The sequence below is a fragment of the Bos taurus genome, unplaced genomic scaffold (assembly GCF_002263795.3).
Source record: "Bos taurus isolate L1 Dominette 01449 registration number 42190680 breed Hereford unplaced genomic scaffold, ARS-UCD2.0 Leftover_ScbfJmS_965_547, whole genome shotgun sequence".
In the NCBI taxonomy this organism is placed as follows: Eukaryota; Metazoa; Chordata; class Mammalia; order Artiodactyla; family Bovidae; genus Bos; species Bos taurus.
This window is the reverse complement of record NW_020192254.1, coordinates 168,689-194,852: the sequence shown is the minus strand read 5'-3', so window position 1 is coordinate 194,852 and position 26,164 is coordinate 168,689. Positions and strand designations below refer to the sequence as shown.

General features: G+C 43.4%; 1 protein-coding gene across 4 annotated transcripts; it reads left to right on the top strand.

The window, feature by feature from the left end:
* The first annotated feature begins 210 nt into the window (after nucleotides 1–210).
* On the top strand, nucleotides 211–26,164 carry LOC112445789 (uncharacterized). Of its 4 annotated transcripts, none has more exons than XM_024989259.2 (18): nucleotides 211–391; nucleotides 2,736–2,861; nucleotides 5,392–5,462; nucleotides 5,914–5,938; nucleotides 7,573–7,643; nucleotides 8,094–8,118; nucleotides 9,985–10,055; nucleotides 10,475–10,499; nucleotides 12,156–12,226; nucleotides 12,682–12,757; nucleotides 14,573–14,643; nucleotides 15,070–15,094; nucleotides 17,495–17,562; nucleotides 18,031–18,055; nucleotides 21,626–21,673; nucleotides 23,637–23,719; nucleotides 24,139–24,249; nucleotides 25,893–26,164. In XM_024989259.2, exons 1-17 carry the CDS (start codon nucleotides 367–369, stop codon nucleotides 24,226–24,228), a joined length of 996 nt encoding a protein of 331 aa, XP_024845027.1. In that variant the 5' UTR covers nucleotides 211–366; the 3' UTR covers nucleotides 24,229–24,249; nucleotides 25,893–26,164. The 4 variants fall into 4 exon arrangements, with proteins under 4 accessions (XP_024845027.1, XP_024845026.1, XP_024845024.1 ...); XM_024989258.2 differs by having other exon boundaries at nucleotides 8,094–8,169; nucleotides 12,682–12,706; XM_024989256.2 differs by having other exon boundaries at nucleotides 8,094–8,169.

Below are 26,164 nucleotides of genomic sequence, written 5' to 3'. Positions count from 1 at the left end.
AAGCACAAACTTGAGAATCTCTTTTTATTCTCAATGTGTTAGATTTGTCCCTCCTCACCCCGAAATGTTCACTATCAGCTATGCTTGGGGACAGAATATTTTCATTTATATAAATTATTTTCATGATCAGAGAGGAATATGTGAGCCTGAGATTCAATTTTTGAAATAAAATGTTTACTCTGAAAAGCCAGACTTGTGCATAGAAACAAAGTACCAATTGGACAGTCGCAGTTGGACTCATCCTGTGCAGAGTTCAGTTAATTCTGAAGGTTCTGTGATGTGTGGTCGCCATGGTAATGTGGTGATACACATTCCACATTCAGTGTGTTTGCGAGCTGAGAGCTTCATGTATGGTGGCAAAGAGAAATGGGCAACCTGAATTGTTTGGGAGGTAGGTTCCCACTGATCATCTGAATGCTGTTCCTTCAAATGGGCTGGTTAACCTTTACTGATGAACTTTCTTCATCTTATTATTTTTCTTTTCCATCACTCTAATTTATCTGCAGAGTTATAACTGTGTCTTATAGTTTTGTATTATTCCTTAAATTATGTTTTAATTCTCCTGTCAGCTGGCTGCCTTAAATATCTTCCTAAATTTCCAATTTCCCAATGCCAGTTTTGTACACACTCTTACCAGAGAACAGATGGAAAGAACTAACAGAGGAGAAACATGGTGTCTCCCCAACATTGGACATTATAGTAAAGGGAATTACATCTCAACTGTTCTCAAATGCTGCTGCCCAAATCTACAAACACTAGCAGTGTAAATCTAGAGACTTAAAAAGGAAAGAAACTGGGATTTACTGGTGGGATTCCCATGGGTGGATGTGGGCTTGATCATTGTTTGGCTGTTGCCAAGGAGTTTAGTGAGATGGCATAGTGCTTTTGGGTTGGTAGGATGAACATTTGGTCACTAAGGGAAGGAGAGCCTGTCTGTTGATCCTCAAGGAGAATCTAGGGTTACAGTCTCCAGGCTGTGAGGATGGAGATGATTTTCAAAAAGAATATGGGGCTCTGTTGTCTTCCATTCCAGGGTCTAGAGCATGATGAGAAGTTGATAGAGTCAGAATTTTAGTGGGGAAAAGTTGAACTCCTGCCCATTCTTAGCTAGCACTTGGTCCAGGCTGCTCAAATAAGAGTTCAGATCAGCTATGAGACTTTGAGCATCTCAGACTTAATTAGGACACCAAAGGCCAGCAGAGATGGCCACCTCCCCAGTTAACTCGCATTAACTGCTCATCCAGACTTGGTCAAGTTAAAGGGAAGCTAATTCTTGGTAGAGCCATCATGTGGCCTTTGGTTTAGAAGGTTCTGAGCTCTGAGCCAACTTGTTGGCCAAACAGACCACTGGTCACTTAGCAAGGTGGACTGGGCTTTGGGAAGGCTGCTCCTGAGATGGTTGGGTGTGTGAAGAAGCTTTGAAGGATGGACAGACTTGGAGTCCTGTGGTCTTTCTGAGGGGCTTTCCTCAGAGGAAACTTGTATTTGGGATCAGGAACTGAGATATAGAGACGAGTGGTAGAAGGAGGATTTGAGCTCTTATTAAGGCTGAGGCACTTTCTTCAGGGCATCAGCTCTCATCCCCAGAAAACTAGGGGCAGGATAATTTGAGTTGGAGGTAGGGTTGAGGTCCTAGGTAAGGGGTTTTAGCACAGATCTCAGGGGTGCAGGCATCTGTGTACTCAGGGAACCATCTATATTTCTGTCCTGGATCCACTATTTATCATTGTGTGACCCTTGGAAAATCACTTCATCTCTCTAAATTTCAACACCATCTAATGTAACATATGGAGTACAGCCCACACTTTGTCCACCCTTCCTCTTGAACAGGGCTGGGTGTCCGAAGAGGTGATACTACTCTCCATGCACTCTAAAAACTTGTTTTGGTGAAAAAGCTGAAGAATAAGCTTCCATCTCCACTTATTGGAGCCATTCAAAATGCCCTCTCTGCTTTCAACCACTACTGAAGGTCCATCTTATTCTTGCCATCATTCAAGATTGAACACTTACAGAGAAATTATGAAGCACCAGTCCTTTACTTTTCTATTCATTTATTTATTTGTCTGTCTATCATTTAATTATTTGGCTGCATCGGGTCTTAGTTGTGGCACGTGGAATCTTCATCACATCGTGCAGCTCTTTTGTTGCAGGACACTGACTCTCTACTTGTGGTGCTTGACCTCGGTAGTTGCAACATGTGGGCTTAACTGCTCAGAGGCATGTGGGACCAGAGTTTGCCGACCAGAAATCAAACCCTGTCCCTTGCGTTTAGAGGCAGATTCTTACCCACTGGACTGCCCAGGAAGTCCCTCCTTTATTTTTCTAATATTTTACCTGTACTTAATCATTCTTGGCCTCATAATACTAAAAATAGGCCATGTTAACCTTTCTCCAACTCAGGACAGGGAACTGAGGCAAAGAGGGATCCATATGTCTTTCCCGAGTACCTGCTTCTCCTAAATGTGATTTGAATCCAGTCCATCAGCCATGGTCACCATGTTTTGCTGAGCTTCTAGGTCTCAGTTAAATAGAGATATTTGTACACACAGCCAGTCTGTTGGATGTTTTCACTGGACATCAAACTGCAGATCTTCCTAAGTCCACCTTGGATTCAGGAGGCCTTGCGAGGCATCTGGTGAGGAAGGGGACCAGAGGATTGAATTATGGATCAATTATTACTAGTTCCTGGGTGGTCCTCTGCTGGCAACATGTCAACAGCTCTCACCATTTCACAGGATGTCTCATCCAGAAGATGAGAAGAAACACCCTGCAAATGTCAAGAACATCAAGAACCAGCTGGATGAAGAGAGTTTGTTGTTGGCCACATAATAGGGTGCACCCTCTAACTGACTCAACTGAAGGTACTGTGGAAATTTTCTCATTAAGTTCATTCAAGAATGATTATTGTAGTATGTTCAGGGCTTCATATTTAAGAAAAAAAAAACAAAAATATTAAGCAATGTTCTTTTATTTCATGTGTTGAAATTGAAAGTATATCAGTTGGTACTGCTTTAACTATGAAAGGAAAGATGCATTCTAAATTCAACATTTGGTTCATGCTTAAAAGTGAAGATGGTCTCTAGCTAGGGTTTGGATATTAGCTAATTTTTTAACACTATCTGTGATGTGTTCCCCCCTAAAGTCATGTTTCAAGATTTCTTTAAATCATTAGACTTTATTTAAAGCAGGATTACAGTGACATAAAAGTTGTATGGATTATACAGAAAATTCCAATATCATATCACTTCAGTTTCAGCTATCAGATTCTACTCACAGATAACATATGTGTGCTATATTTCTTACAATTAGTGAGAAAATATATTTTTAGTAATTCAAAGTCTAACATTGTTAGTTCACCTAACATTCACACTTTGTATTGTTATATACAGTGATATTTTAAATATGCAGATTTAAATTATAGTACCATACAGAAATCTACACACTAAATGTTCACAGTGTATTATTAGTAGTAGAAACAACCCAAAGACCATCGTGTGATCAATGGATAAATGAAATGTGGTATGTACTCAGAAGGGAATACTATCCCGCCATAAAAATGAATTAAGGATTGAAATATGCTATAAAATGGATGGACGATTAACACAAACATTTATTATAGTTAGTGAAATAAGGCAGGCACAGAAAGACAAATATTGTATGATTCCACTGGTTTAAGGTACACAGAATAGGCTTACTCATGGAAGTTGGAAATAGAAATTACCAAAGCGAGGAGGCAATGGAGAAGGTGGATTATGACTTACTGGGTACAGAGGTTCTATTGGATCTGATGAAAAAGATGTAGATGGTGTTGATAGGTACACTAAATTGTGAATACAGAAAAATCAAATTGCCAGGAGAAATATCAATAACCTCAGATATGGAGATGAGACCACCCTTATGGCAGAAACTGAAGAAGAACTAAAGAGCCTCTTGAGGAAAGTGAAAGAGGAGAGTGAAAAAGTTGGCTTAAGGCTCAACATTCAGAAAGCTAAGATCATGGCATCTGGTCCCAGCACTTCATGGCAAAAGATGGGGAAACAGTGGCTGACTTTATTTTTCTGGGCTCCAAAATCACTGCCGATGGTGATTGCAGCCATGAAATTAAAAGACACTTACTCCTTGGAATGAAAGTTATGACCAACGTAGACAGCATATTAAAAAGCAGAGACATTACTTTGTCAACAAAGGTCCGTCTAGTCAAGGCTATGCTTTTTCCAGTAGTAATGTATGGATGTGAGAGTTGAACTATAAAGAAAGCTGAGCACCAAAGAATTGATGTTTTCGAACTGCACTGTTGGAGAAGACTCTTGAGAGTCCCTTGGACTGAAAGGAGATCCAACCATTCCAACCTAAGAGAGATCAGTCCTCGGTGTTCATTAAAAAGACTGATGTTGAAGCAGAAACTCCAATACTTTGGCCACCTGATGTGAAGAGCTGAGCCATTTGAAAAGACCCTGATGCTGGGAAAGAATGAGGGCAGGAGGAGATGTGGATGACAGAAGATGAGACGGTTGGATGGCATCACTGACTCAATGAACATGGGTTTGGGTGGACTCTGGGATTTGGTGATGGACAGGGAGGCCTGGTGTGCTGTGATTCATGAGGTCACAAATAGTCGGACACGACTGAGCAACTGAACTGAACTGATGGAACTTTTTAATTTTTAAAAATTATGAAAAGAATAAATACAATGTATTTTTTATGACAATGCTCAGTCGCTAAGTTATGTCTGTGAGCCCATGGACAGAAGCACACCAGGCTTCCCTGTTTTTCACTATCTTCCTGAGTTTGCTCAAATTCATGTCCATTGAGTTGATAATGCTATCCAGACATCTCATCCTCTGTGGCCCCTTCTTTTCCTCTTGCCATCAGTCTTTCCCAGCATCAGGGGCTTTTTGAGTGAGCCTGTTCTTTACATCAGGCGGCCAAAGTATTGAAGTTTCAGCATCAGTCCTTCCAATGAATATTCCTGATTGATTATCTTTATGATTAACTGGTTTGATCTCCTTGCTGTTCAAGGAACTCACAGGAGTCTCTTCAGCACCACTATTCTAAAGCATTAATTCTTTGGCACTCAGCCTTCTTAATGGTCCAAGTCTCACAACTGTACATGACTACTGAAGCCTAGTGTGATTTTTAGTGCTTCCCTCTATCAGGCCGAGTTTCAGGGCGATCAGGTTCCCCTTAGCCAGAAAGCTTAAGGCTCTCTGACTCATTTCTGAAACGTTCATCTCCTTTGCCTTCCTCCACCCATGAGAAAGTTTGTCCAGCAGATTTCAGCCAACACTTATTAACCACCCACATCCACACACTCCCCTGATGTGTCCACATTAACAAGGTCTTCCCGATCAGCATCAGAGATGTCCTGACAATTCCTCTATGTCTTCCTAGAGCTCCCTGAGGTCCAGCTTGAGGGGCTATTCACTTCAACGTTGGAGGGAGAGGCTCTGCCCAACTCCATAGTAAGTGCCTCCTATTCATCTGAGATAAAAGTGTTGCTTCATAATTTTATTTTCTAGCTGAATTCAGATAAAGGTTCAAATTATTCCAGACAGTTCATAGAAACAGTTTTTAATTTGATGGATGAATTTCTCCCAGCAGATATCTTATTCAAAAGGATGTTTTTCAAAAATGACAACATAAATTAAAAACTGGAATCGGGAGCAGTTTCCTCAGCAGAAACTGTTCCTTCCTGAAAAGAAAGTTTTAATTACTGGTGAAAATGAGCTGGAGTGCTCTTCCAGAAGGAGTGCCAGCCTTTCCCACAGGTGTCCTCTATTGTTCTTTTGGGGCTACAGACTGAACAGCACATTCCCATTTGGTTTTCTGACAAGAAAAAGAGAACAAAAGACCTGAATGCACAGTACTCAAGACACTGACACACTCTCACTGTTTTCTTCTTTCTAATTGCAGGCACGTGAACAAGCCAGTGAACATGGTAATTATTCAGGGATCATCCCTCTGATGAAAATAATCTAGTTGATGAAGGTGGCAATCTCTTGCCAGCTCTGTTTGGAGAGTTGCCCTGATGCTGGATTCCTAAAAGGGGTGAAGGGAGGGGGTACAGATAAGAGACTGATCTCCCAGGAAGAAAATGTCTGTGCTCTATGGTACCTGGACACAACTATATCATTTAGATGCGTGGGTTAGTGTCCCATGTGTGAGCCCATGCAGTGTGATTCTAAAGCTGTCTGTGTGTGTTTCCTCAGGAGATGTTTCCCTCTTATACAGCACAAGTCAACTGTGAACTTTCTAAACACTTCTTATCACACTGTGCACTGGCTATAGATTACCTAATTCTTTCCTCAACTCAGTTATTCCTCAAGTTTGGTTAATATTCATTTTGCTGGACTGGAGACAGTGCTGAGAAAAAATGGACCAAGCTATTGACCTCCTAAGTGGAAAAGGATAAACTGAGAACCTCGGGGTGGTCCCAGTGTGTCTGCCCTGGACCCCTGACCTGCACTTATCACTCAACCATGGGATCCTCAGTCATGGAGCAAGGGGGTCCCTGCATCTACGTTTATGCCTGGAGGTACTAGAGCTCCAGAGGTTCAGATTGTGCCCATCATTGTAAGATGGGCTCAGTGGTCATGGAACCCAGGGCAAACATAGATGGATTATGCCAATATTGGCATAGTCATTATTGTGAAAGGCACCATTGGGATTCCTATCCTCCTGGTCAATTCAAAGATCTGAAAATTTTGTTCCCTTATTTAGACAGTACAGGCCATATCTGTTGGTGCTAGTGTTATTGCTTAACCAAGAACAAAAGAAGATTGTCATCAAGGAGATATTTCTTTGTACTGGGTGACATTTCCATAAGCCTTACTTTGGTTAAACCCTGTAGCACACGTTCAAGGGAAGGTGTCAAATAGATCTCACAGTGGAACTTGACACTCTGCTTGGTGACCTTGACTCTTGTTGTAAACCTCCTGCACACCAGAGTCCAAGAAGGTCAACGTTTACCCCATGCTTTCTCTCCATGATGAACTGTCCCACTAAATGTATGACTTCAATGAGTGTAAACAGACACTGACTCAGTGGACGTGCAAATATTGTTTGGACAGTGAAGACTAGGAAGAAACATCACATGATAGATTATAGCTATTTGGCAAGGTAGGGTTGAATTCAGTCCTCTAACAGAGATTGCTTTTAATCAAGAACAAAATCTCACAGAAAACTTAATAAGTGCATCAGCTGAAACTGAATCCTGGGGAGGCAGTGATCTAGGAAGAAAACCTTCTGCATAGGGCTGGTTTTGCAGAAGATATAAACAGGCAGGAGTTTCATGAGTCTCTGTCAGTGAAAGGTGGCATGCATTTCAGTGGTTCTTTTTTCCAGAACCATTAGGTTATCACTAGTTTAAATAAAGAAGTTTTGTTTCCTTATTTCCTGCTCCTCTTATTTGCTCTTATTTATACAACAAAGAGGAGGACTCAACAGCAACACAGTGCATAGTTACTAATGCCTTATGCATACATTCCACCCCATGCCCCTCCAATGAACAAGGCTCCTGAGAGGTTAGTGAGCACCTTACCTGTGTCCCTGTGCTGTTCTGTGTCCCTCCAGTTCCTCAAGAGGACATGGTGGTGGAGCTGCCCCGGGACTGGGCTGAAGACAAGGCTCTGAAGACTGTGGACGTAAGTGCACCTTTCTTAACCGGGGCAAGGCTGCGGCTTCACTGCTTTATTTTCCTTTTAGTTGAACACAGGTATAGTAATCTGACTATTTACATTACCAGTGAGGCATGCGAGTCCTTGGCTGGGAAAGTAGAGAGGATAAATCTATTATTAACACAGTCTGGATTCAAAAGGACATTTCAATAAGACAGCATCATTTATTACTGTAGGTATTTTGCTCAACAGAAAGTGTTCTTTCTTGAAAAACAATTTGTAAACGTTGGTCAAATTAAAACTGAGAGATCTTATGTGAAACAGACCAGTCTTTCCAACAGGAGACTTTTTTATTTTGGAGCCACTGAAATGAAGAATGCTAGTTACCTGAGGACAAAAAAACAGGTAACAGAAGACTTAGTGCAGAAAATTCAAGAAGCTGGGACACTCACTCTGTTTTCTTCTCTGCAATCACAGGAATCCGGGGAAGCCTGTGAACACGGTAAATATTCAGGGATCATCATTCTGCTGAGGGACAATCCAACTGATAAAGGTGGGGTTCTCTGACTGGCTCTGGTTGGAGAGTGGCCCTGATGCTAGATTCCTATTTAGGGTGTGGGCTGTGGGTGCAGAGAAGAGACTGATCTCCCAGGAAAGAACGATGTCTTTATTCTAGGGTACCTGGAAGCAACTACATCATTTAGATGTTGTGGGTTTGTGTGAATCAGGGTTGGGGGCCCTTGTGTGAGTCCAGGTGGTGTGATTCTGAAGTTCTGTGTCTGTGTGTGTTGCCTCTGGAGATGTATCCCTGTTACACAGCACTAGTCAACTGTGAACTTTCTAAACACTTCTCACTACCACTGCACACTGGCCATACATTACCTGATTCTTTCCTCAACTCAGTCTTTCCTCAAAAGTGAAAGTGAAAGTCATTCAGTTTGTATTCAAATCTTTGCGGCCCCATGCACTAGAGTCCATGGAATTCTCCAGGCCAGAATCCTGGAGTGGGTAGTCTTTCCCTTCTCCAGGAGATCTTCCAAACCGAGGGATCAAACACAGGTCTCCAGCATTGCAGGCAGATTCTTCAACAACTGAGCTATCAGGGAATCCATTCCCCAACATAGCTTAATATTAATTTTCCTCAAGTGAAGATGGCAATTGGACAAATGGCCCAAAATCTTAACCTCCTAGTGGAAAAGCTAAACTGAGTACCTAGGGTTGATCCAAATTTGGCTCTTCTGAATGAGTAAGCTGCTCCTGCCAGTCAGCCACGTGATCCTCAGTCATGTGGAAAGGGGGTCCTGGCATCTATATCCATCCCTGGAGGTACTAGCAGGCCCAGGGGTCCAGATCCTGCCCATCATTATAATTATAAGGTGGGCACAGTGGTCAAAGAACCCAGGGTAACCATAGGTGGATTATCGCCAACTTTGGCACAGTCATTATTGGGAAGAGAATCTCGGGACTCACATCCTCTTGGTAAAGTCACAGATTCTGAGTGTTGGGTGGCCTTTTGTAGAGTGTAAGCCCTATGTGTTGGTGTTCCTGTCTTTGTTTACACAAGGACAAAAGCATATTATCATCAGAGGTGTATTTCATTGTACTGGGTAACATTACCATAACCTCACATTGATTAAACCCTGTAGTACACACTCAAGGGAAATGGTCAAATAAAGCTCACAGTGGAACATGATAGTCTAGTGACCATGACTCTTGTCGTAAATCTCATACACAGCTGGGTCAGAGACAGTCAGGTTCACTCCATGCTTCCTCTCCATAATGAACTGTCCCACTAAAAGTGTGACTTCTGTGAGTGTGAACCGCCACTGACTCAGTGGACTTGCAAACGTTGTTTGGAAAATCAAGCCTGGAAAACAACATCGCATGATTAATAATAGCTATTTGGAAAGGTAGTATTGAATTTAGTCCTCTAACAAGAGTTTGCTTTTAATCGAGAATAAAGTCTCACAGACTTGGTAAGTACAATAGCTGAAACAGTGGATCCTGAGGATGCAGTGATCTAGGAAGTAATCCAGAAGATAGGTGTGATTTCCCAGAAGCTCTAACAGCCAGGAGGGACATGCGTCTCTGTCATTGAAAGCTGGCATGCATTGTAATGTTTCGCTTTTCCCATTACTTTGGTTATCACCAGTTAAGTGCAGGCACTCTCTTTCATTGCCTTCCTGCTTGTCTCCTTTGTTGTACTTCATCCAGCAAAGAGGAGGGTTCAAGAGCAGCTCAGTCCCCAGTTACTAACCTCTCTGATGTACACATTCCACCCCATGTCCCATCAAACAAACAAACAAGAAACCTGAGATCTTTGGAAGCAGCCTCTCCTCTGTCCTGATGGCCTTCTGTTTCCCTCTAGCTCCCCAGGAGCACCTCGTGGTGGAACTGCCCCAGGCCGGGGCTGAGGAATCACCTCTCCGACCCCTGGAGGTAAGCTCAACTGTCTGTGTCTCACATAGATGCTTCTTCACTTCTTTATGTTTCATTCAGCGAAATACAGTTACAGTAATCTGACAATGTATATTAGCACTTATGTATGCAATTCCTTGCTGGTGAAATATTGACGTTAATTCTGTTATCAACAGAGACTTGATTCAAAAGGACACTAAAAAATACCGTCAATTACTACTGTAGGTACTTTCCTCAGTAGAATTTTTTTCCTCCTGGAAACTGAAAGATCTTAAGTGAAAGAGGGTCAACAAGGGTCCTCTCTGTTTTCTTTTGGAACGATTGATTTTTTTAAGAGTTTAGTTACCTGAGGAAAACAAAAAATCATATAACATAAAAGTTACTGCAGAGAACACATGGTGCTGGCAACCCTCACACTGTTCTCTTCTCTCTAATCACAGGCAGCCGGAGCAGCCAATGAACATGGTAAATATTCAGCGACCGTCCCTCTGCTGAGGAACAATTTAGCTGATGATTCTGGGGCTCTCTTGCCAGCTAGCTTTGCAGAGTCACCCTGATGCTGGATTCCTATGGGGGGTGAGGACTGGGGGTCCAGAGAAGAGACTGATCTCCCAGAAAAGAACAATGTCAGTGTTCTATGGTACTTGGAAACAGCTACATCGTTTAGAGACTGTGGGTTTCTGTGAATCAGGTTTGGGGGCCCATGTGTGGGCCCATGTGTTGTGATTCTGAAGCTCTATGTGTGTGTGTTTCCTCAGGCGATGTTTCCCTCTTACACAGCACAAGTCAAACATGAACTGTCTAAACACTTCTCATCACCACTGGACATTGTCTATATATTACCTGACTCTTCCCTCAACTCAGCCATTCCTCAAGTTTGGTTAATATTCATTGTCCTCAAATGGAGATGGTGCTGAGAAAAACAGCCCAAGCTCTTGACCTCCTAAGTGGACAAGCCAAACTGGGAACCTATGGGTGGTCCCAGTGTGTCTGCTCTGGACCCCTGACCTGCACTTATCACTCAACCATGGGATCCTCAGTCATGGAGCAAGGGGGTCCCTGCATCTACGTTTATGCCTGGAGGTACTAGAGCTCCAGAGGTCCAGATTGTGCCCATCATTGTAAGATGGCCTCAGTGGTCATGGAACCCAGGGCAAACGTAGGTGGATTATCGCCAACATTGGCACAGTCATTATTGTGAAAGGCACCTTGGGATTCATATCCTCCTGGTCAATTCAAAGATCTGAAAGTTGTGTTCCCTTATTTAGACAGTACAAGCCATATCTGTTGGTGCTAGTGTCATTGCTTAACCAAGAACAAAAGCAGATTGTCATCAGGGAGATATTTCTTTGTACTGGGTGACATTACCATAAGCCTTACATTGGTTAAACCCTGTAGCACACTTTGAAGGGAAGGTGTCAAATAGATCTCACAGTGGAACTTGACACTCTGCTTGGTGACCTTGACTCTTGTTGTAAACCTCCTGCACACCAGGGTCCAAGAAGGTCAACGTTTACCCCATGCTTTCTCTCCATGATGAACTGTCCCACGAAATGTATGGCTTCAATGAGTGTGAACAGACACTGACTCAGTGGATGTGCAAATATTGTTTGGACAGTGAAGACTAGGAAGAAACATCACATGATAGATTATAGCTATTTGGCAAGGTAGGGTTGAATTCAGTCCTCTAACAGAGATTGCTTTTAATCAAGAACAAAATCTCACAGAAAACTTAGTAAGTGCATCAGCTGAAACTGAATCCTGGGGAGGCAGTGATCTAGGAAGAAATCCTTCAGGATAGGGCTGGTTTTGCAGAAGATATAAACAGGCAGGAGTTTCATGAGTCTCTGTCAGTGAAAGGTGGCATGCATTTCAGTGTTTCTTTTTGCCCGAACTGTTAGGTTATCACTAGTTAAAATACAGAAGTTTTGTTTCGTTATTTCCTGCTCCTCTGATTTGCTCTTATTTATACAAAAAAGAGGATGATTCAGCAGCAACTCAGTGCATAGTTACTAATGCCTTATGCATACACTCCACCCCAAGCCCCTCCAATGAAAAAAGGCTCCTGAGAGGTTAGTGAGCACCTTACCTGTGTCCCTGTGCTGTTCTGTGTCCCTCCAGTTCCTCAAGAGGACATGGTGGTGGAGCTGCCCCAGGACTGGGCTGAAGACGAGCCTCTGAGGACTGTGGACGTAAGTGCACCTTTCTTAACTGGGGCAAGGCTGCGGCTTCACTGCTTTATTTTCCTTTTAGTCGAACACAGGTATAGTAATCTGACAATTTACGTTACCACTGAGGCATGCGAATCCTTGGCTGGGAAAGTAGAGAGGATAAATCTATTATTAACACAGTCCTGATTCAAAAGGACATTTAAATAAGACAGCATCATTTACTACTGTAGGTACTTTGCTCAGCAGAAAGTGTTCTTTCTTGAAAAACAATTTGTAAACGTTGGTCAAATTAAAACTGAGAGATCTTATGTGAAACAGACCAGTCTTCCCAACAGAAGACTGGTCTGTTTTATTTTGGAGCCACTGAAATGAAGAGTGCTAGTTACCTGAGGACAAAAAAACAGATAACAGAAGACTTAGTGCAGAAAATTCAAGATGCTGAGACACTCACTCTGTTTTCTTCTCTGCAATCACAGGAATCTGGGGAAGCCTGTGAACACGGTAAATATTCAGGGATCATCATTCTGCTGAGGGACAATCCAACTGATAAAGGTGGGGTTCTCTGACTGGCTCTGGTTGGAGAGTGGCCCTGATGCTAGATTCCTACTTAGGGTGTGAGCTGTAGGTGCAGAGAAGAGACTGATCTCCCAGGAAAGAACAGTGTCTGTGTTCTATGGTACCTGGAAGCAACTACATCATTTAGATGTTGTGGGTTTGTGTGAATCAGGGTTGGGGGCCCTTGTGTGAGTCCAGGTGGTGTGATTCTGAAGTTCTGTGTCTGTGTGTGTTGCCTCTGGAGATGTTTCCCTGTTACACAGCACTAGTCAACTGTGAACTTTCTAAACACTTCTCACTACCACTGCACACTGGCCATACATTACCTGATTCTTTCCTCAACTCAGTCTTTCCTCAAAAGTGAAAGTGAAAGTCATTCAGTTTGTATTCAAATCTTTGCGGCCCCATGCACTAGAGTCCATGGAATTCTCCAGGCCAGAATCCTGGAGTGGGTCGTCTTTCCCTTCTCCAGGAGATCTTCCAAACCGAGGGATCAAACACAGGTCTCCAGCATTGCAGGCAGATTCTTTAACAACTGAGCTATCAGGGAACCCATTCCCCAAAATAGCTTAATATTAATTTTCCTCAGGTGAAGATGGCAATTGGACAAATGGCCCAAAATCTTAACCTCCTAGTGGAAAAGCCAAACTGAGTACCTAGGGTTGATCCAAATTTGGCTCTTCTGAATGAGTAAGCTGCTCCTACCAGTCAGCCACGTGATCCTCAGTCATGTGGAAAGGGGGTCCTGGCATCTATATCCATCCCTGGAGGTACTAGCAGGCCCAGGGGTCCAGATCGTGCCCATCATTATAATTATAAGGTGGGCACAGTGGTCAAAGAACCCAGGGTAACCATAGGTTGATTATCGCCAACTTTGGCACAGTCATTATTGGGAAGAGAATCTCGGGACTCACATCCTCTTGGTAAAGTCACAGATTCTGAGTGTTGGGTGGCCTTTTGTAGAGTGTAAGCCATATGTGTTGGTGTTCCTGTCTTTGTTTACACAAGGACAAAAGCATATTATCATCAGAGGTGTATTTCATTGTACTGGGTAACATTACCATAACCTCACATTGATTAAACCCTGTAGTACACACTCGAGGGAAATGGTCAAATAAAGCTCACAGTGGAACATGATAGTCTAGTGACCATGACTCTTGTCGTAAATCTCATACACAGCTGGGTCAGAGACAGTCAGGTTCACTCCATGCTTCCTCTCCATAATGAACTGTCCCACTAAAAGTGTGACTTCTGTGAGTGTGAACCGCCACTGACTCAGTGGACTTGCAAACGTTGTTTGGAAAATCAAGCCTGGAAAACAACATCGCATGATTAATAATAGCTATTTGGAAAGGTAGTATTGAATTTAGTCCTCTAACAAGAGTTTGCTTTTAATTGAGAATAAAGTCTCACAGACTTGGTAAGTACAATAGCTGAAACAGTGGATCCTGAGGATGCAGTGATCTAGGAAGTAATCCAGAAGATAGGTGTGATTTCCCAGAAGCTCTAACAGCCAGGAGGGACATGCGTCTCTGTCATTGAAAGCTGGCATGCATTGTAATGTTTCGCTTTTCCCATTACTTTGGTTATCACCAGTTAAATGCAGGCACTCTCTTTCATTGCCTTCCTGCTTGTCTCCTTTGTTGTACTTCATCCAGCAAAGAGGAGGGTTCAAGAGCAGCTCAGTCCCCAGTTACTAACCTCTCTGATGTACACATTCCACCCCATGTCCCATCAAACAAACAAACAAGAAACCTGAGATCTTTGGAAGCAGCCTCTCCTCTGTCCTGATGGCCTTCTGTTTCCCTCTAGCTCCCCAGGAGCACCTCGTGGTGGAACTGCCCCAGGCTGGGGCTGAGGAATCACCTCTCCGACCCCTGGAGGTAAGCTCAACTGTCTGTGTCTCACATAGATCCTGCTTCACTTCTTTATGTTTCATTCAGCGAAATACAGTTACAGTAATCTGACAATGTATATTAGCACTTATGTATGCAATTCCTTGCTGGTGAAATATTGACGTTAATTCTGTTATCAACAGAGACCTGATTCAAAAGGACACTAAAAAATACCGTCAATTACTACTGTAGGTACTTTCCTCAGTAGAATTTTTTCCTCCTGGAAACTGAAAGATCCTAAGTGAAAGAGCCCAGCCTTTTCAACAAGGGTCCTCTCTGTTTCCTTTTGGAACGACTGATTTTTTTAAGAGTTTAGTTACCTGAGGAAAACAAAAACTCAGATAACATAAAAGTTACTGCAAAGAACACATGGTGCTGGCAACCCTCACACTGTTCTCTTCTCTCTAATCACAGGCAGCCGGAGCAGCCAATGAACATGGTAAATATTCAGCGACCGTCCCTCTGCTGAGGAACAATTTAGCTGATGATTCTGGGGCTCTCTTGCCAGCTAGCTTTCCAGAGTCACCCTGATGCTGGATTCCTATGGGTGTGAGGACTGGGGGTCCAGAGAAGAGACTGATCTCCCAGAAAAGAACAATGTCAGTGTTCTATGGTACTTGGAAACAGCTACATCGTTTAGATACTGTGGCGTTTGTGTGAATCAGGTTTGGGGGCCCATGTGTGGGCCCATGTGTTGTGATTCTGAAGCTCTATGTATGTGTGTTTCCTCAGGCTATGTGTCCCTCTTACACAGCGCAAGTCAACCATAAACTGTCTCAACACTTCTCATCACCACTGGACATTGTCTATATATTACCTGACTCTTCCCTCAACTCAGCCATTCCTCAAGTTTGGTTAATATTCATTGTCCTCAAATGGAGATGGTGCTGAGAAAAACAGCCCAAGCTCTTGACGTCCTAAGTGGACAAGCCAAACTGGGAACCTATGGGTGGTCCCAGTGTGTCTGCTCTGGACCCCTGACCTGCACTTATTGCTCAGCCATGGTCCTCATTCATGGAGAAAGGGGTCCCTGCATCTACGTCCATGCCTGGAGGTACTAGCAGCTCCAGAGTTCCAGACTCATTTTAAGGTGGGGTCAGTTGTCCTGAAACCCAGGGCAACCAAAGGTGGATTAACAGCCAACTTTGGCACAGTCATCAGGGTAAAAGGCACCATGTGGTCGTATCTTCCTGGTCAGCTCTCAGATCTTGAGAGTTGTGTGGCCTTGTGTAGACAATGTTGGTCATATGTGTTGATGCTAGTGTCATTGCTTAAACAAGAACAAGAGCAGATCCTATCAGGGAAACATTTCATTGTACTGGGTGACATTACCATAAACTTACATTGATTAGACCCTGTAGCACACAGTCAATGGAAGGTGTCAAATAGATCTCACAGTGGAACTTGGTAGTTAGTCTAACGACCATTCCTTTTGTTGTAATCTCCTGAACATTGTTGTAATCCTGGGTTAGACAAAGTCAGCGTTCAGCCTATGTTTCCTCTCTACAACGAACTGTCCCACTAAATGTATGACTTCTGTGAGTGAACAGCCACTGACTCAGTGGACATGGAAACATTGTTTGGAAAATGAAGACTGGGAAAGAATATCACATGGTTAATAGTAGCTATTTGGAAAGGTAGGATTGAATTCAGTCCTCTAACAGAGTTTGCTTTTTATCAAGAACAAAGTCTGAGAGAAAACATTCTAAATTCAGTAGCTACAAATGTGGATCCTGGGGAGGTGATGATCTGAGAAAAAATCCAGAAGACAGGGACCATTTAACAGATGCTCTAAACAGGCAGGAGGTTCATGGGTCTCTGTCACTGAAAGCTGGCATGCATTTTAGTGTTACTTTTTTCCCCATCATTTACGTTATCCCTAGTCAAAACGCAGAAACTATTTCATTTCTTTCCTTCTCCTCTCCTTTGCTCTCCTTCATTCAGCAAAAAGGATGATTCAACAGCAGATCGGTCCATAGCTACTAACCTCCCTCATGCATACACTCGACCCTATGTCCCCTTCAAATAAAAGGAAAAAAAAAAAAAGAAGAAAGAAACACTGAGAGATTGATAAGCATCCTCACCCATGTCCTGACTGCAACTCTGTGTCCCTCTAGCTCCCCAAGAAGACCTGGTGGAGAAACTGTGCTTTCTATAATCAACTTTCCCACTATACATATTGCCCTTGTGAATGTGGACAGGAACTGACTCAGTGGATATGCACACTATAAAAAACAAATATTGATAGAAAAATATGATATCATTCATAGTGGCTCTTATTAAATGGCAGGAATTCAGTATTGCCAAATACTGCATATTTGATTTCATTTAAGAAAATTGGTTAGTGAATTAAGAGAATAGCATACTTTGCCCAATATTGAATTCAGTTCCCTAACAGAGATCACTTTTAATCAAGTACAAAGTCTCATACAAAACATGATGATTAGAATATCGGCAACTATAGATCCTGGAGAAGAGTGATCTGGGAAAAATCAAGGGACAGTGGTAATTTAGCAGGACCTCACAATAAGCAGGAGGAGTCATGGGTCTCTTTCATTGAACAATACACACATTTTAGAGCTTTCCTTTTTTTAGATTGAATATTTCATGTTGATTAGGTTCCTCTAGCTAGAAAGCCAAAGTACTATTTTCATTTCCTTCTTCCTCTCCTTGACTTTCCTTCCTCCTCCAAAGAGGATGGATGAACACAAGTTCACCTCATGCTTAATAACCTCCCACATCTGGACACACCACCCCGTGTCCACACAAAGAGAAAACCCCCTGCATGATTCCTGAACAGCTTCACCAGTGTTCTAACAGCTACTCTGTGTCCCTCTAGACTTCACTGAGGACCTTCCAGTCAACCCACCATGTGACAACACAGAAGAGACTCAGTGTTTCTCCAAGGCAAGCTGTTTTTTTTTTTTTTTTTTTTTGATATGAGATAGAAATATTGTTTCATTTCTCTTTCAGTAGAATTAAGTTGTGACTCTGATGGTTTTTGTTTCATATAGAGACAGTTCCCTTTGTTTGGATAATGTAGACGAGAGTCTTATTACCAACTCATCATTCCTCAGTCCACAAGATACTAAAATTGTTAGCATCCATTACACTGTGTAGAGTACAGATTTCTCTCTCCTGCAGCAACATTTCTTCTAGGAAAAGAACTGTGCAATTTCCAGCCTAAATGGACTTGGAGTTCCATCCTCCAGGCACAGGTCATGCCTTTCATCCTGAGTATGTGTGTGCTGATCTTGCTGGGTTCCCTGGACTCCACACTGCTCCTCATCAGGTTTTCTACTGTCACCAAATGAACCAAAGACTGTGCATCTATGTGATCTTACCCTCATAGCATCTTCTCTTCTGTACTTGCAGGTGGCCCTTTCAGGATGTGAAAGTGGTATGTATTCTAGAATCGTTCCCTTTGGGAGAAAAAACTTTGTAGATGAGAAAGTTGGGGCTTTCTCGCTGGTTTTAGTGTAGAGGCCAAACTGATTCCAAATTCCTGCTGGGAATGAGTAGAGGGGCCCTGGTGATAGAAAGTAATTTACAAGAGATCAATGTGGATGATTACTGTACTTCCAGGAAGAAGCTGTATTATGGTTAATAGTGTAGGTTTCTGTCCATGGGACTGGATGTGTTTTTATGTATAATGAATAGTGTGATTCTTTGTGTGTTTGAATTTTTGGGTTGTGTTTTCCAAAATATCTGTCACCCTAAACATCACTGTTAGTGGTGTCAGCCCCAAAATATTTCCCGTCACAATGTACCATGAATGTTTATGTGTATAAAAATAAAACAAAGTATATACATTCACTGTATCCATTGATTTTATACCAAGTGAACATCCTTTTCCCAGGAAGACAAATCCCATCACTACTGAGGAAGATGTTTACAAGATTCTTCTTAATTTTTATTAAAATTTTTATTGGCTGTTCTTGGCCTTCGTTGCTGCCCAGGCTTCTTTCTACTTATGGAGAGCAAGGGCAACTCTCTAGTTGTGGTGCGTAGGCCTCTCACTTTAGTGGCTTGTTTGTTGCAGAGCATGGCTTCCAGGGCTCTTGGGCTTCCATAGTTTGGCACGTGGGCTCAGTAGTTGTGGTACATGGTTTAGTTGCTCCACAGCATGTGGAATCTTTCCAGACCAGGCGTTGAACTCCTGTCTCCTGCATTGTCAGGGAGATTCTTAACCACTGAGCCACCATAGAAGTCCTATAAGATTCTTAATGAGCAAAACTGTTTCAGAATCCCCTTTACTGGGTCAACCACACCTTCATTTAATAGTATATCTCATCACTTAGTAGGTCTTGTAGGATTTTGATTGCTCATGATTCACCACTCTGCCACTTCCCTCATTCAAACTCTTTCTGTTGGAGCCTCAGAATGAATCTCTCCCCCTCATCCAAGGCCCCCAGTACTGGGGAGGCACCTTCCTTCCCTGCAGGCAGCCCCTGCAGAAGGGCAGAAGGGCTGCCAAAACAACACCCAGTTTCAGAGGTATCTGAGAAAGGAAGAGGCTCCAGGCATAAATGGAGGAAGTTCATTCCAGCTTTGCCTCTTACCCTTTGAAGTGTCCAGTCTGTCCTGTTAACTCAATGCACCATGTTGTTTAGCACGTCTCTAGAATTTTCCATACTGCCACTAAAATCCTGTAACCATTGAACAGACACTCCCTGTGTCAACCTCTTTCCAGGTCTTGGATCCACCCTTTTATTCTCTGCTTCCCTGAACTTTGCTTTCGATACGGCAGGTAAATGGAATTGTTCAATATTTGTCCTCCTGCGACTAGCTTATTTCATCCTTACCAGTAGCTTCCCACTTTGCTTCAAATGACAGGATTGCCTTCATTTTTAAAGACTCAATCACATTCCAGTGTATGTATGCACCACATTTTCTTTCTTGATTTATCTGCCCTTGGACACTGAGCAGTTTTTCTATCTTGATTGTTGTGTACGATGCAACAATGGGTATGAGATTATAGGTATCTCCTGAAACATTCTAGTTTTATCTCCTTTGGAAATAAACTCAAATAAATGATTGCTGGATCTTATGATAATCTTAATAGTTTTTTGAGGGACTTCCAAACTGTTCTATAATGGCTATGCCGTTTATCATTCCTACCAACAGGCACGGAAGTTCCACTTCTCTACATATTTGCCAACATCTGTTATTTTCTTCATATAATACACCTCCTGAAAGGTGATATCTCCTTTTGACTTGGTTTCCATTTCCACTAAGTACCCCACTTGCTACTTAGTGATGCTAAGCATATTTCCTATGTATATTGATCACTTCTATGTCTTCTATGAAGAAATGTCTATGGAAGCTTTTGAACATGTTTTAAAGTCAGTTATTTGCCTGATATTATTGTGAAGTTGTGTTTTAGCAGTTGCTTTTATATTCGGGATATTGGCCCTTTATTCAGATACAAAGTTTGCAGATACTTCTTTGATTCTATAGGTTGCCTGTCTATTGATTTTTGAGGAGACGATCCTTTCACTTGATAATTTTAGAACCTTAGCAAATATCATTTGGCCACAGGGGTCAGTGTATTCAAGATTCCCTCCTTAGGATTCATTGGTCTCTCTGCCTATTTAGCTGCAGGTAGAACACAGTTTTGACTGCTGTGGCATTCTTGCCGGTTTTGAATTCAGGAAGCCTGAAGGCCCCATTGTTGTTCTTTGCTCTCAAGACTGTTTTTGTTCTTTGGGTTTCTTCTGGGTTCCGTAGTTTGGGAGATTTTTTTTTTCCATTTCATTAAAATGACATGGGATTTTGTAAGTGGTTTCAATATATATGTACATCACTTTTAGGAGTATAGGAAGGTCAACAACACTAAAATATTCCAGTCTATGAATATGGTACGGTATTCTGATTACTTGTCTCTTCTTCTTTTAACAGTGTTCTATGGTTTCCAGTGCACAAAACTTTCACTTCCTAATAAGCCCTTTCCACTGCCTTGCTTGGGTCCTCTAGAATCAGGGATGGGAAAGATGGGCTCATGAAGAGAGTGAATATTCCTCCCTTCCCTCCATACCTACTTTCTGGTTACTTGTAGTACACGAGTGCTGGGCCATGCCCTTTATCTCTGCCCACAAATGAGCTCCCTCCTGAGAATTTTCTTTGAATCTGAGTGTTCACCTTACTAGGGCTTCACTGGTAGCTCAATTGTTGAAGAATCTGCCTGCAACGCAGGAGATCCTGTTTCGATTCCTGAGTCAGGGCAATCTGCTAGAGAAGGGATAGTCTACCCACTCCAGTATTCTCGAGCTTCACTTGTGGCTCAGCTGGTAAAGAATCCGCCTGAAATGTAGGAGACCTGAGTTCAATTCCTGGGCTGGGAAGATGCCCTGGAGAAGGGAACGGCTACCCACTCCAGCACTATTGGGATGTTCACAAGCACTCTCCCAGTGCCTGGACTGGGTTCAAGAGCCCCAGATATACCTACATATGAATGATCTTATCAGGCCATCATATCATCTGGAATAAATGAAAAATAGAACAGGCAATTAGTTGCCTTTTCCTTGTCTGTGGAGCCCTTAGAGCTGAACTTTCCAGTGTAGTAGCCATTAGCTAGAGCTGCCTATATATAATTAACATATTTCCACAATACTTAACTTGTTATATTGAAACAATCACAAAAAGCACACATGGCTTGGTCACACTAGCCATATTTCAAAAGTGTCCATAAGCATTGGCATTTCAGCTTTATAACCTTGAATGTAAGAGCTGTATTGGGCCTGTAGAAGTGTAAGGTTAAAAGGTAATTGTCTCAGCCTCTTTCTCATGTGAATATGTTCAAATGTGATCACCGTCTTCTTGAAGGGCTCTGACTCCACAAAGCACAGGGGAGGTTTGTGAGCCTGGAGGGAAGACCGGGGAGATGCTGTGTGAGCCAAGTGGAGGAGGAGAAATGGGTAGGTCAACTTGTATAATAACTGTATTATTGCTCATGGTTATCTTTCTACAGAGTGTTTTCTGGAAAACGCTAGCAGCAGTGATGTGGAAGAGAATGCAGGTAGGGAACAACTCTCGGGCGAGATTTAGAGGGAGAGGGTTCCTGGACCATTTGAGTTACACCTGCTTCTTCAGAGATGAATATAAACTGAGGAAGAAGAAGGAAATATGTCTAGAGTTGTAGTTTGTTCTTTTCGTATTTTAACAATATAATAGAGCTATGTGTCCATGTAGTTTATTCTGTTGTGCTTATAGTCATTTCTTCTTGCTTTTCTATTTAGAAATATCCTTTCTCACAAGACGCCTTGTTCCTTGCCCTTTCACCTGCCAAATATGAAAGCTTGGCTTCTGGTTATTACCTGCATTGTAGTATACACGAAGGACTTTGGCTTCATGTTTAAATTCTCCTATGATGGCCATATCCTAGTGGCACAAAAGTCTCATAGTCACTTGACACTGGAGACCAAGTTCTGGCAGTGAGTGTCAGGTTGTGGGTGAGACATGAACTCTCTCCCTGTGCATTTTCAGGACGTGTGGCTTGCCCTCATGTTTGTCCTCACTGTTTATTCCTCATGTAAAGGGTGCTCTCAGGGTTGAATGAGTCAGAGCACACGTGCTCTTGCGTCCCTGCCTGGGCTGAGTCTGCTGGAGTTCCTCTCAGAACCACACCTCCCCAAGGATGCTGTGCTGAAGGTGCTTCCACGTGAGAGCAGCCCATGTGTTCCTAGAGACCAGCATGGCTGCAGATTCTAGAGACTGTGAAGGGGCTGCTGGCTTTCTTTACACATGTTCTAGGAGCCCTACTGACCTGGTCTTCTGGGACTGACCAAACCTAGGTCAGAGACTCAGAGCAGCAGGACTCAGGGTGATTGCTCATCTTAGAACCCAATACTCCCTCCAGACAGAAGCTCTCGGTGGTTTTGATCACAATCTTTGCATACTCCTCAACTCATTTATTTACCTTTCATTTTTTTACTTGTTTTACATTTGAGTTGTGGTATTTTCTTATATACTTTGAGTATGATCTCCCTTTCTGATATATTGTTTGTAATTTTCTGTAGGTTATCTTTTCATCCTACTGACTGTTGAAGAGACTATGCTTTCACTCTTTTCTTGTCTTAGAAACTTGGTGAATTTCATTTGACCCTATATCCATGAGTTTACTTGGGGCTCTTTATTCTGGTCTTTAGGGCTATGCACGCGTTCCTATGTCACTATCATACAGCTTTGATCCCTATATCTTTGTAATGTATTTTGAAATCAGGAGGTGAGAAAATTTGAAATTAGTTCTCCAGATTATTGTGTCTGTTTGGAGTCCTTAGAGGTTCCATATATATTTTTGGATTTCTTTTTTCCATTTCTGGCTAAATGAAATTGAAAGTGTTTGCCTCTATCCTCTCTTAGGGTCTGGGAAACTTAAGGTGTTGCTGAGAGCATTAAGTATCTCCCAGGCCACTGAGGTCACATCAGGCAACAGGATAGTCTCTGTTATGTGAACTTTTTGTCCTCCCCTCCCCTAGAACTCAGAAGATTCTCATGTCCATGTCAGGCCATTCCTGAGAGTGATGGATTGTTTAATTAAATAATGGACTCATTAGAGACTGTGGCCATACACACATGGTCCTTCTTCTAATGTTTCCATGTTGGAGAACTCAAGGGTTGGTGGAGACTCAAGGAGGAAGGAAAAGAACAGTGACTAGAGGAGAGAAATGATGAAGGAAGTAGAGGGGAAACAGCGGGAGAAGGAGGCAAGCAAGGTCGTGGGCAGAGATGCATGGAGACAGTGACCACCTGGAGGAGGAACGCGTGGAAATGGTGTCATTCCTCGTCACTCGTAGACAAGCTGAGGGTGGCAACAGGATGTTGGATGTCAAAGACCCACTTTTTCATTGCAGAAGTGAAACACTGAGGCCCTGGGAGGTCCCTGGAGAAAAGGGCACCAGGGGTCCCAAGGCCAGGTTGTGAGGAGCACAGGGTCCCCTGGTCACATCCTGACTCTAAATCTCCCCTTTGCTTTCCCACAGCCACTCCAGATGAGTGCTGCCCTCAGACACCAAGAAACTGCATGGTGCATATTGAGGATTTGGAGGAGAGCAAGACTATAGAGGTCATTTATTTCTTCTTTCGTATCTTTTAAAAATGTTCTCTCTTTTTCTGATCAATAGACTCTTCTTTGCAACCCTTCCGTTTCTCCTCTTTCCCTCTTTTTCTGATTAGCCTTCTGCAGGACCTGGTCTCCTATAGGCACTTGGGGACCTAGGAGCTTATATAAAATCTATGAATCTATCTTCAGTCCTATTCCCCCATTTTCTGAGCATTTCCCTACTCCTGACCTCATGTCTGCACCCTTGAACCTGGTTTTGTCACCACGAGTGGCCTGAGCAGGAGTTGAGGCTGGAGTCAGCAGGTCTGGACCCACACAGCTGAAGGGCCCCCATGAAGTCTGCACTGCCCTGAGCTACCCCATATGGTTGCTTTCCTACCCTGGGAGGGATTGGACCTGCTTGACTGATCTCTTCCTTCCAGATACCAAAAAGATCTCTGGTCATCTTTTTGAAGACTGCTTCAGGAGAAGTCAGCAGCGATGATGAGGAAGACCTGGAAGAGCAAGAGTGAACGTGGGACCTGGGGTGAAAGGTGAGGCAGACGAGGGCCTGTGTCTCTGTCATGACCCCATTCGCTTGTTGGTGCTTCAGAATCACCAGCAGAAACCATGGGGTCTGCTTCTGAGGGTCACCACAAATGTAGAGACAAGAGGGTGGTAACAATCTGTGCAGACGAGTGGAGGATGCCCTGAGCATGTCTCCCCAGGGCACAGGTCCCGTCCACAGACGCCCCCGAGGTTGCTGGACTGGCTCTTCTGGCAGCTCTTACATTTGCAGGGAGGCTGGGGGGCACTATGGGGCCACCATGTGCAGGTGTCCAGGAGCTGCTGTTCCAGAGTTCTCTCTTTAAAGATCCCCCCGTGGGGGTTTCCTCATCTCCCTCTGCAGGATCCAGCTCTGCCCTCCCAACCCCGCTAAAGGCAGCAGGGGGAATCCCTAGTCCATCACCAGCTGCAGAGAGAGGTTGGGGCGGCCCTGCCCTCCCCAGTCCTGGGCTCTGGGAACAGAGTGAAGGAGACACAGGTGCCCAGAAGTCGTGCAGGCAGGGCGTCACCTGGCAGCTCTGCATCCCTGTGGGTGCTCCCTGGTCCTGAGGGTCCCAGCCAGCCTGGGGGTGCCCGAGTCTGGGGTCTCTCAGGATCTGGAACCCTGGGGTCCTAGGTCACCTCAGGGCAGCATCTCTCAACCTGAATTTGGAGGTTCAGTAGATTCTTTTGTGTATGTGTCCATCTGAAGACACACCAGAAAGCAATTTAGTCCTTTGTGCACTTGGGATGGTGGTGCTAGTGGTAAAGAACCCTCCTGCCAATGCAGGAGACACAAGAAAAGGGTTTGATACCTGGGTATGGAAGATCCACTGGAGAAGTACATGGCAACCCACTCCACTGTTCTTGCGTGAAGAATCCCAGTGACTGAGGAACCTGGTGGGCTATCATCCATAGGGTTGCTCAGACTCAGACATGACTCAAGCGACTGAGCAGCCCACTTGGGATGAGTGGCAGAATTCAAGTTACTCATGTTCCTTTTATTTTGTTCCCAAGTCTGTCATTAATAACATATCTTGTTTTATTATAGTTTGAAAAGAAATGTTTTCTCTCAAATTTCAATGTTGCAATATGCTAAACAGTTAAAATGTACTTTTTATAATATAAAAACAGTTTAAAAGCAGAAACCTCAGAAGAGTTTGGTTGGGGCTTATAAATGATTATTCAGGAAAACAGAGATTCCAGGTGATTGTCCATTTCCAATGCTCAGGTCTCAGGAGCAGTTGTACTGTGTAGGATGGGTGGGCAGGTTCTCCTACCCTCTGTGTCATCTGACCTCCTGCTCTTCCCAGGGCCTAGAGGGAAGGGGAGACCCAAGCTTTCAATCCTGAATCCCAAGTCCCCTGTTCCTTTGCCTGAGTCTCACTGTCCAGGGGACCCATCAGTTGAGGTTTGCCAGCCAGATGCCCAGGTGTACTTGCTCCTGTGGAACATTTCTAGACACTCCTTACTAACAGACAACACCCTCAGCAAAGAGCAGCAAACAGACCCAGTGCCCTGCAGATCTGAGCCCCAAAGCCAAGTCTAGATGCTGGGAAGTCTTCTGGGTCCTGCTCACCCTCCCCAGGGAGCCTTCCTCTGTCTGACTCTGCACATCCCAGGGACTCCATCACCTGTGTTGTCGTTGCAGGCTCTCATCTGAATCCCTGAAGACCTGGACCTGGACCCCATCCTGGACCCCAGAGGTGGTGGAGCCCCCACAGCACCAGGAGCCTCATCTGGATCAGATCAGGGGAGGCCTCATTGCCTCTCTCCTGAGAGTCCTCATTTAGTACAGCTTCATTTGTTTTGCTGCGTTGATGTAGTATTAGTTTTATCTACAGTTTTATCTTTATGTTCTGTATATATCTGTATGTTCCATATATATAAGTAAGTTTTTCATTAAATGTTTTTATCTATTTA

Excerpts from the sequence above, each read along its gene's own strand:
- LOC112445789 (XM_024989256.2), top strand. The coding sequence starts at position 367 with ATGGGCAACCTGAATTGTTTGGGAG. Across the intron at positions 5,939-7,572 it reads TGAACAAGCCAGTGAACATG|TTCCTCAAGAGGACATGGTG; the intron begins GTAATTATTCAG and ends GTGTCCCTCCAG. Across the intron at positions 12,227-12,681 it reads AGCCTCTGAGGACTGTGGAC|GAATCTGGGGAAGCCTGTGA; the intron begins GTAAGTGCACCT and ends CTGCAATCACAG.